The 12,500-nt window shown below is 40.1% G+C and overlaps 1 protein-coding gene across 2 annotated transcripts in view; it reads right to left on the bottom strand.

Moving 5' to 3' along the window:
* The window catches only part of LOC106883321 (uncharacterized), an 18,290-nt gene that overhangs the window by 4,793 nt on the left and 997 nt on the right, over positions 1-12,500 (bottom strand). The window contains exons 1-3 of one of the 2 annotated variants that reach the window (XM_014934320.3): positions 12,086-12,500; positions 3,809-4,045; positions 1,159-1,433 (exon numbers count right to left, since the gene is read on the bottom strand). The exon at positions 12,086-12,500 is cut by the window's right edge and continues 997 nt beyond it. In XM_014934320.3, coding sequence (XP_014789806.1) covers positions 1,183-1,433; positions 3,809-4,045; positions 12,086-12,341 — 744 coding nt within the window. In that variant the 5' untranslated portion in view covers positions 12,342-12,500 and the 3' untranslated portion in view covers positions 1,159-1,182. Of the gene's footprint in view, positions 1-1,158; positions 1,434-3,808; positions 4,046-12,085 lie in introns of those variants that run through there. The other variant, XM_052967804.2, reaches the window with a different exon arrangement.

Below are 12,500 nucleotides of genomic sequence, written 5' to 3'. Positions count from 1 at the left end.
CCCAGAAAAGTGGTAAGACGGTTTAACGTCTATTTTTAGCATACAAGAGATCCACATAGTGATTTCTCCAATTATTTATATATATATATATATATATATATATATATATATATATATATATATATATATATATATATATATATATATATCCTAGCGACAATGTAAACTTCGTATAATCAAGGTATCCTTGGCTTGAAGAGTAGCTTGTGGTCTACCCCTCGTTTAGATAATTTACTACTTTCAAGGTTCCCCTAGCTATGAAATATATGTCGACTGGATTTTATCTACTCTATTCCCTAATTTTTGGATGTTTATTCTCATATACAGCAACACTTATTGCTAACTGTAAACTTATAAAATCAACTTTTTTCATTTTATCATACATCGATACGGGAAAAATTCACAACCTTCTGTGCCAATAAACCACTATTGCTTCTGGAAGTTGTTTTATATATTTTCTACGGATTGCTTGAAGCTCACTACCTTCCTACACCTTCATCCTTGGATCTTACCTTAACATATCTATCTATCTATCTATCTATCTATCTATCTATCTATCTATCTATCTATCTATCTATCTATCTATCTTTCTCTCTCTCTCTCTCTCTCTCTCTCTCTCTCTCTATATATATATATATATATATATATATATATATATATATATATATATATATATATATATATATATATATAAAGAATAAAAAGTTTTGAATGGTACAACAATGCACTATAATACAAAAAATGGGCTATATACCTGTTCTTAGATATATGTATTCTTAGATATATATATTCTTAGATGAAGTCGCTGCTATATAGCAGTGACTCCATCTAAGAATATCTGGAGAAGGAATTGTATTCCGAAATATCATCGGACTATGGATAACTAAATTACAACAGGTATATAGTCCATTTTTTGTATTATAGTGCATTGTTGTACCATTCAAAACTTTTTATTGTTTACAAACTATACACAATGTTTCAAGCGAACTACAATACTCTCATATGTGTGTGTGTGTGTGTGTGTGTGTGTGTGTGTGTGTGTGTGTGTGAGTGTGTGTGTGTGTGTGCGTGTGTGTGTGTATGTATGTATGTATGTGTGTATACTTGTCCTGTTAACATCATTGGCTATCATAGTATATCAAAGGTCACAGCACAGAATATGAAACGATCAAAGGTAATACTTTATTCAGTCACTTTAACAGAGACACAAATTTTCAATGTCGGGTGGAAAATACTCTGGATACCAGGCAGATTAGGTGATGGGCAGTCACCCCTGTAGAGCACACGTTGGTCTTTGCAGGTCATGAACTTCGATGTCCAAAGTTGTCCGGTCCAAGGTTGTAATCCATCGTCAAGCTGAGTGCAAGACGGGAACCGTTGCTGACAAGGCTCACAGTTCTTTTCCATTTGACAGCGGTTTGACAAATATTCACCTAAGGGGGAGATTGAGAAATGGCGGACATCAGCGACACGTGACTAGATGACGTTAGTACATATTGGTAGTGAGAGATTTGGTGGTAGTAGTGGATATGGTGTTGGTTGTGTAGCCATGTATGTTGGTGAGTCATGGCGATGGTAAATGTCATGGTGGTTATGGTAGTGGCGTGACTGTGTATGGTGGTGGTAATGGTGGTGGCAATAGTGATTTTCTGATTTTCCTCTCCTAGTTATATTAACGAGTAGGATTGAAACCTTGATGTTGTGTTTGAACTGTTCTTTCTAGCTAATATATTGATTTGAAATCTTGGCACAATGCCTACAAGTTCAGCGCAGTATTCAACTGATACTTATTTTACTGACCCCCGAAAGGATAAAAAGCAAATTCGACCCCAGCTGAATTTGAACTCTGTGCGAAATGAGGGACGATATGCCGCTAAGCATTTTGCCCGGTGTGCTAACGATTCTACCAGATCTCTGCCTTTGTTTAGCTTATACATTAAAATAAATATTTTATTTCTTCATTTGTTATTTTTCTCCCAATGAGCTTTTGAATTTCAGATATAATCCACCCGATGGTCTTCCAACAGTTTCTGTCAATTCAATTTCATTCATAAAGCATCGAGCGATCTGAAGTTATGGTATAAAAAAATAGTAGTCACTTTGCCAATATGCGACACAGTAAGCTCGAATCCAGGACCTCATGATTGCGAAGCGAATTTCTTAACTATTCGGCCACTGGCACACAGTTTATAAAATTCTTAATATGTGCATATGGGTATGTCTTTATGTGAATGTTTCTTCTGTCATAATTCCATTCACATCTAGAAATATAATATTGATCACAATATTTAACTCTTACTCTGAAAAGACGGAAGGTATAATCTACCTCAGAACGATTTGGACTCAGAATATATGGCCATAACTAACATAACTAAATAGCGGAACGTATTTTGTCTCGCAGTCTCTAAAGATTCTGCCAGTCCATCGTCGCTAACCGTGTGTGTTTGTGTATGTACAGGGTGCGTGAGATATTTTAGGGCAAATTTATGTTTATAAAAAAAAAAACAGATATATAATAACAGATAATAACTTTATTCATCAAAAAATGCAATGAGAATAAAAATAAACCTTTTCTATAATGTTATTCAATAAAGCCACCTTCAGCTTCAACAGCTGCTTCTATATGAGATCTAAATCATCTACATGCTGGAATCAAGTAGTCCTGGTTCATTTTGGACATTACTCTGACTATGGCAGGTTTCAAAGAATCTTTGGTGCTGTGGGCCTGTTCATTGACCTATCTCTCAATAACGCTCCACATGTAATAGTTCAGTGGATTGAGATTTGGAGAATTAGGAGGCCAAACGTTAGGGGCTATGTGATCATGAACATTTTCAGTCATTCATTCCTGTGTTACTAGAGCCATGTGTGATACTGCAGTCTTACTGAAACACATATGGCCTTCCATTGCATACACTGTCTATCCAGGGCTTAACAATTATTTCTAGAACTTCAATGGAAATAAATAAAGAAACATCACATGTCCTTCATTGATGACAACCCCTAAAACCATGACAGTTGCAAGAAATTTTGTATGCATAACACTTGGAACTTCAGAAGGGTCTGCACATAACCATCTCTCATTTCCTCTGTTAACATTTTGATCTCATTTGAGAAAAACCAAATCAAATCTTCTTCTACTGTATTTTTCAGTTTCTTTAAGAGCCTTTTAGATCTGATGTAGTGATTGATTTTCTTCTGCTTTTTCTGACGAATTGAATTTTCCTCATCATATAAGACTTATATCTGATGTCTTTGTGAACAACATTTCTGACTGTTCCTTCTGACACATGGAGATCTTTTGCAGTTGGCCTCATGGACTTTCTGGGATTGTAACTTGATGGATATATTCAGGTGTTCTGATGATTTCAGAGCGTTTAGAATGCTTTTTATACTTTGATACTGGTGATACGTTTCCATTTTCAGTCTTTAGCTCCTTACAAACTTTGTAGACGAAAGATCTGGCAACTTTTAAAAATTGAGATATTTCTAAATCGCTATGCTCAGCATTTATAACCACAATAACAGCATGCCTCTTCATTTCTTGAGTAAGCTGAGGGTCTGCCATTATTTCTGAAACAAAGGTTATACAGCGTTAGCAAAAATTGCAGCGATAACTCACAAAAAGTATGTCCTCAAATACCTTACGCACCCTGTGTAATTGTTTGTAGTGTATTCGTTGCGATGTAACCGTGTGTGTTTGTGTACATGCTTGAGTGAGTGTGCGCGCATGAACGTGCGAGTGTGAGCACGTGTGTGGGGGGGGGTAATATATGGTAGAGATAAGATAACAAATCAAAAGCCTCACATGGTTCGGTTGGTTCATAGCGTGGACCACACTGCACAAATCGATAAGGCTCACATCTCCGAGTGCCGCTGTTGAACAACATTGGATAAGGGCACTCACCCGAACGTTTCAACAGGCGGCCCCCATTTGAAGATATCGGATGGCAATCGAAATAATGAGCACAGTTGTCTTGGTAGGGATTGGTGCCGTTCAGGCCTTCCTCACAGAAGACAGCTTCATCTGTATGCTTCCGGCTGCCTGAAAGACAGATAGATAGATAGATAGATAGATAGATAGATAGATAGATAGATAGACAGATAGATAGATATCTTTTTATTATAGCCACACAGGGCTAAATACAGAAAATGGACAAATTACAAAGTAGAGCTTTTGGGGGGGGGGATGATTTGGATCAAAAGGGATCACGAGAAAAAAAAAAAAAAAAAAAAAAAACGTGGGGGGGGGGCGATCAATAGGGATCGTGTATCACAGTCGATGTAAAAAAACGGGGAACAGATTAGGTTTATCCGTGGAGAGAAAAGCCTACGGAAAAGACCACGGTCACCTCAGGCTTTTTTTTTTAAAGGTACATGAAAGTAAGTACCTTCTCTCTTTTTGTCTCTTTTTGTTACAAGTCTATGCTTAAAATGGTGTCGTCTTTCATTCTTACCATTCTTGCCACATTTACCCATTTTTTATTGAAACTTTCATTCGACAACACCTTCCTCTCTATCCTCATCCTCCTTTTCAAGTGGTACTTGAAAAAGTTGACGAGGGATTGACCAGAGAGGAAAGTGTTTGTTTGTAGACCTTTCAAACGCGTCCACCACACGCATTCTTTTGCCATAGCTATCAGTGTTACAAAAACCGTTTTTCCTTCCCGTTTAAAGGAAGGTGGCGGAACAATATTCACGATAGACTCGGCTGATAAGTGGGCTCGTCCCACACGCGACAACAGCCGTTCGACGAAGGTCCACAGCTCTGAAATATCTGGACACTGCACGAGTGCGTGCAGAACGGTTTCGTCGCTCTGACCGCATCTCGGGCAGGTCGGTCCGGTGGTTTTCGAACCGTGTCTGTAGATCTTCTCTCGAACTGGTAGTGCGTCTCGATAGCATTGCCAAGCCAGGGATCTCTGGAAATTATCCATAGGCCCCGGCCCGAACGTCGTCTTGAAAAGGCGGGTTAAGAATTTCTCGTCGACACCCAGGTTTGCCCCGAGAGTGTCGTCAGACCTCCCCTCCACTAGTCCTCTATAGAACGCATTGGTCGTTTGGAAGTTGCACAAGTTTGATCCCGGACGGCAGAGCTGTTGTAGAGCTTGGCGACACTCGCGGTGCCATTCGCCCAGTTTCGGTCTCTTCCTGATCCATGTTTGCAGTTCGGTGAGTGAGACGAGCTGCGGGAAGGCGTGCCTCACAAACGGCGCCCACACCTGTTCACCGTCGTCAATGAAGTTCCAGAGATGCCGCAGTCTCAGCGCATGTCTGCGCATCATTAACCACGGCATCCCCAGTCCTCCACGTAACGGTTGTTGACAGCAAATGGATCGCCTCACCATCGGAACGCCACCCTTCCACAGAAAGCGGAAAAGTATGCGTTCTAGTTTCGTGATGGTGGCATCGGGACAAGGCACGACGGTCAGGCGGTAATCGATGACTGCGATATACACATTAGCCACCTCCGCCCGGCCTTTTAGAGATAACTTTCTCTCAGCCCATGTTTGGCTGAGTTTGATCACTCTACTGGTGATCTCGTCCCAGTTCTTATCCATTTGGAGGTCCGGACTGAACCAGACCCCGAGCAGTTTAACCGGTCCGTCCGTCCAGCGTCCCACTACGGAGTCACTGTTGGACGGTATGGGCTTGCTTCTCCAGGTGCCGAGTAACAAACCCACTGACTTTTCCGGGTTAATTTTTGCTCCTGTCACCGTTTCGTATTGTTTAAGTGTCTCGCCTAGCATCTCGACGTGCTTTTCGCTCGACACTATGACGGTGACATCGTCCGCATATGCAGACACGCTCGTCCCGCAACCCAGCTCTCGTGGGATACCCCTCAGTGTCGCCAGCTTCCGCAGTAGTGGTTCGATCGTCAATACATACAGAAGCGCCGACAAGGGACATCCCTGACGGACCGAACGCGTGATGTCGAACGGTTTTGACAGGTGACCGTTTACCCGTATTACCGATCGGATGCCGCTATACAAGGCAGCGATCCAACCGCGGAAGACGGGACCAAAGCCAGCTGCCCTGAGGACGGCCGCTAGGTATCGATGGTCGACCCTATCGAAGGCTTTAGATTGATCTAAATTGATCAGCGCCCCACCCATGCCAGGATCCTTAACTACCCTGTCCATGATGTAGCGCATGAGGTGGAGGTTGTCATGGATACTTCTGCCCGGCACGGCGCATGTTTGCGCCCTGTCGACCAGTTTATCGATGACAAGCGCCAACCTCTCGGCTATTACTTTGGCCAAAATTTTCAAATCTGCGTTGAGCAGAGTGATGGGCCTGAAATTATCTATAAAATTCCCCTTGTTTGGGTCTTTCTTCAGCAATGTCACTGCACCTCGGCTCACGAAACCGGGAATTCTCCCGTTTTGTTGCCAGTTGCAATAGACTGATGCCAAGAGGTCGCCAAACAAGTCTGGCATTTGACAATACAGCTCGTAGGGTAGACCATCCAATCCAGGTGACTTATCCCTCGCGCAGCCCGCCATAGCATCCCTTACTTCAGCAGCTGTGATGGGACCCTCACAACACTCTGCCTCTCCCGCCGAGAGCCGCGGCAGGCCGGTCAGGTAGGCAGTGAAGTCCATCCTGCGTTCCGACTCACCGCTCGCACCGAACAGTCGAGCAAAGTGCTGTTGAAAGGCCCCACACATCCTTTCGGGCTCGAGCAGACTACATCCCTGTTCATCGATTAGAGACCGAATGGTGGCTCTGTTACCGCGTTGCGCCTCCGCCACCCGGGCTTCTCGCGCAGCTTCGATCCCTTCGTTCCTTAAGGCACGCATTTTAGCTCTGACGACGCAACCTTCGTGTTTGGCGTTGAGGTGTTGGTCGAGGGCCATCCTCGTAGCCAAAACGTTGGTTGCGCTGCCAGTTGTAAGTGCCTCTTCTAGTTTCTTAACTAAGTCTCCCTCTACTCTATTTCGATCTATCGCTAGTTCTTTACTAAACCTAATAGATTCCGATTTGATTGCCATTTTCAGGGCAAACCACCAGCGGTTGTTAACGATGGCTCCTGTTAACGCCCTCTTAATTAATTCGCTAATCCGGTTCCTGTAAACCTGCCGCGCTAAGAGCGAAGCGTTCAGTTTCCAGTAACCGGGACCCTGCCTATGTGTCTTATCTAAGTCGAGCGTACACGTCACAAACTTGTGATCTGTGTAGCTGACTATTTTAAATTGTGGACATCCTACACTATCTCTATCCGCTGTCCTACATAGAACTCTATCTAGATACGATCTCGACGATCCGACGCGGTTTGTCCAAGTCCACGTTGGCACGTTCGGATGGTCGAGTCGGAACCTGTCAGACAAATGGAAACGTCTGAGCAGGTCTTTGAGAGATAGATAGATAGATAGATAGATAGATAGATAGATAGATAGATAGATAGATAGATAGATAGACAGATAGACAGATAGATAGATAGATAGATAGATAGATAGATAGATAGATACATACATACATACATACATACATACATACATACATACATAAAGAGAGAGAGAGAGAGACAGAGAGACAGACAGACAGACAGGCAGACAGGCAGACAGACAGACAGGGCGAAAAGAGAGAGAGAGAGAGAGAGAGAGAGATGATACCGTTACTACATTTCGAGACATGTAGGTAAGTATGGAATGAGGAACATGTAGCTATGTATACTCAAACGTGTTCGGACAGACACATGAACAAGTTTGGACAAATAGTCATGTGATTAAGAACGGACCGACATATATTTACATATATATTTACATATATATATATATATATATATATATATATATATATATATATATATATATATATATATATATATATATACATACAGGCGTTGGACAATATAATGGAAACATCTTAATATTTCAAACAAATTTATTTTAATATGGGGTAGGACCCGCTTGAATTCTACGAGGTGTGGACTTGTACAAAGTTTGAATTGCTTCCAAAGGAATTTTTGTCCATTGTTCAGCTAAAACAGTCTCCAGTTCTTGTAGTGATGACGGTGGAGGATATCGACTCCTTACTTGTTTTTCTAAAATGTACCGTAAATGTTCAATAATGTTGAGATATGGAGACTGTTGTAGCCACATAAGATGTTCAACTTCACTAGAAGTTCCTCGTGCCATTCAGTAACAACTATAACTGTGTGAGTTGGTGCATTATCATCCTGAAAGATTGCGTTTCCCTCCGGAAACAGTTCTGCAACCAGAGAACGAATTTGATCAGATAAAATGCTTAAATAGTCTTGACTATTAATTCTGCCATAAAGGGAAACCATTGGGCTGGTGGATTTCCAAGATATAGCCCCCCCCCCACACACACACACACCAGATCATCACAGATCCTCCTCCATGTTTAACAGTTGGAAGAAAGCAGTCTCAGTCAAATGCTTCTTTTGGCTGTCTCCACACGTATACTCGGCCGGTGGTCGGAAATAAAGTAAAGAATGACTCGTCCAAGAAAATAACATTCTTCCACTGCTCTGAGGACCAATTCTATAGGTTTTTACTCCAATCTAAATGCTTTGTAACGTTTGTTTCTGAAAGTAGTGGTTTTCTGATTGCAGCCTTCCCGTGAAATCCGGATTTGTGCAGCTCCCGGTGAACAGTTTTTGTGGAAACTGGGTTCTCAAGGTAGTCACTAAGCTCTACAGTAATTTTAGGAGCTGTACTTTTGTGATCCTTTCTAAGAATTCGCGTAAGAGTCCGGCGCTCCCTATCTGAAAGTTTTGGTTTTCTTCCGGAGTCTTGTTTCGACGAGGATGTTTTTCCCTCTTTCTCAAAAGCTGTCATTACTTTCGAGACAGAACTTCTTCATACACCAAACATTTCGGCTGCTTTTGTTACGCTAGCGCCTGCCATACGAGCACCAACAATTTGACCTCTTTGAAAGTCCGATAGATCTGTCATTTTAAGGAATTTTAATTACCTTTTCCTGATGGTATCTGATGGGGCTTCAAATTTGATATGTGCTAAAATCTTGTCCTTATTATGTACAATCGTCGATACAGTTGCCAGACTCATCCCAAAAGATCGTGCAATTGCTACTACTTTTTCCACCTTTTTCATGGCGTTTTATCATAGCCAATTTATCTTCCAGTTTTATAGCATGACGCTCAGCACTTTCACTATGAATTTTCTTAGGAGCCATGGGGGCAAAAAATAAAGTCAGAAATGAATGAGAATGTGAAAGTAACTGATAAACTGACGTAAACAAATTTAAATTCAAAACAATCGCGGGAATAACGAGTGACAACGACGCCTAACGGTAGATATTGGAACTCCAGTTCAATATGAGCTCCGAAAGACCGATAAATAAAACAACACAGCTGATTTCATGATTTCGTTCACTAAGCTACACTACTTTATGGTGTGTCTTAACATTTACTGTGCGTATTTTAATATGATTTTACATGCTGTTATTCCTATCTATTGTACAGTAATACGATTTTATGTGCTTTTGACAGTTTTCTAATGATTTTACAATTCTAATATTTGTGGCCGACAGATGTAAAGTCGAATAAAATGACTTAACTTGATTTTTATTTTTCCATATATTATTTTTGAATACCGACGAATAATCTAGAACGACTTAATCCAGTATATATATATATATATATATATATATATATATATATATATATATATATAAGTACATATGGAGAGATATGCAGATATGTATATTCTCTTTTTGTTTTTAACTTAGTGTAAATTTCGACCGGCCACCTGATTGGTAGCAAGATCGTGAAGGAAACCATCCTTGTTCATCATCCTTTAAATCTTGAGAAGTTCTTGAAGATTTTTATAGTCCCAGATATCGTGATCATTTGTACGGTGTTAATTAAGGATCTGTGTTCCTTCTCCAAATACCTAAGTTCAACAATGCTTTCCTCTAGACGGGTAAGTATGTATCTTGTTGCTCCAATAATGATAGGTATGGAACTGAAAGTGTAAATTGGGTACTGCATTTGTAAACTCCTTAGCAATGATCCATAGAGGTCCTCTCTCTCTCTTGTATTTTTCTAATCACACTGTAGTCCAAAAGGCAACAGATTTCCACAAAAGAACATATCTTTTTCTTGTGGTCCCACACAACATCTGGCCGATTGTGTTTTAACTTCTTGGCTGTTTCAGTTTTTAACTTCCACCAATATTCTTCTGACCCATGGGTCTCAATATAGTAACTTTGTAAGTAGTTTTCTTTTTTCGTTATCCTGTTCTGGCCATTGCGTCATACCTCATGGGAAGGCAACACCTGGAAGACATTCTCTCACAGTTGGCAATAATGTAGTCGACGTTTTCAGTCTTGGTTTTGCACAACTTACATTTGTTGTCAGTCGACGTACCGTTTTTTTGCTTTTTATGCTGTAGGTACTTTGGTGGATATCTCTTGTTCTTGAATTGCATGGAAGTAGCCTTTGAAGTGGGAAGTCACAAACTTATCAGTCCTCAAAAAGACACATAGAATAAATAACAGATTTCAAAAACTTAAGTTCTGAGGTTGATTTGTTCGACTAAACACTTCAAGGCAGCGCCCCATCACGGCCGCCGTCCAATGACTGTAACAAGTAAAAGATGAAAGAAAGATGTAAGATAACATGAAAACAAGGTCACTGTATTACGGTAGAAAGACAACAATAAGATGTCTGAGATCTTATAATATGGTTGACATAATGTAGAGACTTATACAACCGAATGTTTGACACAATGTGGTAGTTGATGTAATATGATAACTGATAAAATAATTTGGCTTATCCGATGTAAGATAGCCATCACAAAATGAAAACTTGACTGTAAGATGTCTTACAAGTATTTATAAGATTTGTGAATTGACTAGCTACAGCAAAAACCAACGAGATACTCACAAATATCAATTATCGATATCTGACAGACATCAATTTACTGACATCACACAAATTTCTTCTTTGACCAGCCACAGTAAAAAAGACAGACATACGCCAGTTCTGTAGCAGAAAGTTCTGTATACATACAGCTATACATACAATTCTGAATGCATACAACTATACAGTCAAACGAACCAGATACATCAATCAATAAAGGAACCCATATATTAACAAGCATTTTCAATGGTTGATGTACAATTATATATTTGTTCAAAGAGAAATATATAAATGAAAGCCGCTAAGGAATCAAGCATCACGAAAAAGAACATTCGATAAAAGGATTAAGAAAACATAATGACAATCAATCGAAAACTGAACTTCAAAATGATTGCTTTCTCAAAGGTTTGGATAAACTCATTAGTCAAGCAATGAGAAATAAGGGGAACATCCTTTAATTACTGAAAATTCTAAGACCTGAAAGGAAATAAATTTTATGATTACATCACAGCATCAAAGTCTTTTAAGAAAATCAGCCATCAGCAAATACGTTCCAGAAATATGTACTTAAAATTAAAAGATGCACAGATCAGTTTTTCTCACAGGTTGTGAAAGATTAAAAAGTGGGGAGAAAAACATTAATGCTTTATAAAATTAAGATGTTATCCAACTTTGGTGAAGAAAAAACTATTATAAAGAAACAAATTCTATTTCGTCATTTCATCAATAAAAATTGGGGAAGTTCCAAAATATTTAATGTCTGACAATGGAGGATAGAATTTGTCGGTTTGAGAACTGCTGCGCTAAGTCCTTGTTTGTAACATGACAAAATGTTGGGTTCTCAGTCATAGCCTCTAGCATACTAATTGTATCTCCATGCGGTTGCAAGTGGACATATTCGGGTTGGTGTATAATCGACTGACCTGTTGTGGTAGGTACTTATTTTCCCCGACTCCGGAGAGATGAAAATGATGATGACGACGACGATGATGGAGGGGTGTTGATGGTGGTGGCAGCGTTGGTAGTGGTGGTGATAATGATGATGATGATGATGATGATGATGATGATGATGAGAATGATGAGAATGATGATGACGACGACGACGAAAAGAAAGAAAGAAAGAAATAGAAAGAAAGAAAGAAAGAAAGAAAGAAAGAAAGAAAGAAAGAAAGAAAGAAAGAAAGAAGGAAAGAAATGAAACGAAAAGAAAAGAAAAGAAAGGACACTTACAGTGGTCGAATACTGAATATCGGGGTACGCAGGCCGAAGTTTCTTCGTTCCAGACCCCGGCCGGTTGGCATGAAAGCTGAAGTGAGTGACCATTTGAACAGACATAGAAGGTAGAACAGTTACCATCGGGGTCGGCTAGAAATATGGTTTGGTTGGCGACAAACATACAAGGGTTTGCAGGGGCCCTGTCAGCTACACACAACATCAACAGAGACATTATGCTCCAACATGTTAAAACAGTAGCCACGGCTTTCATTATGACGGATTTAATAAACGTAATAATTGTCGTTGGGGCTGTCGATATTGTTGTTCTTGGTAGTGTTCTAGTTTTAGTTGTTGCTGTCGTAGCTATTGTCGTTGCTGTAGTAGTTGTTGTCGTTGCTGTTCGAGTTATTGTTGTTGTTGTTGTTGATGG

The sequence above is a fragment of the Octopus bimaculoides genome, chromosome 5 (genome assembly GCF_046866305.1).
Source record: "Octopus bimaculoides isolate indiv1 chromosome 5, ASM4686630v1, whole genome shotgun sequence".
NCBI lineage: Eukaryota > Metazoa > Mollusca > Cephalopoda > Octopoda > Octopodidae > Octopus > Octopus bimaculoides.
This window is presented reverse-complemented; position numbering and strand designations above follow the sequence as displayed.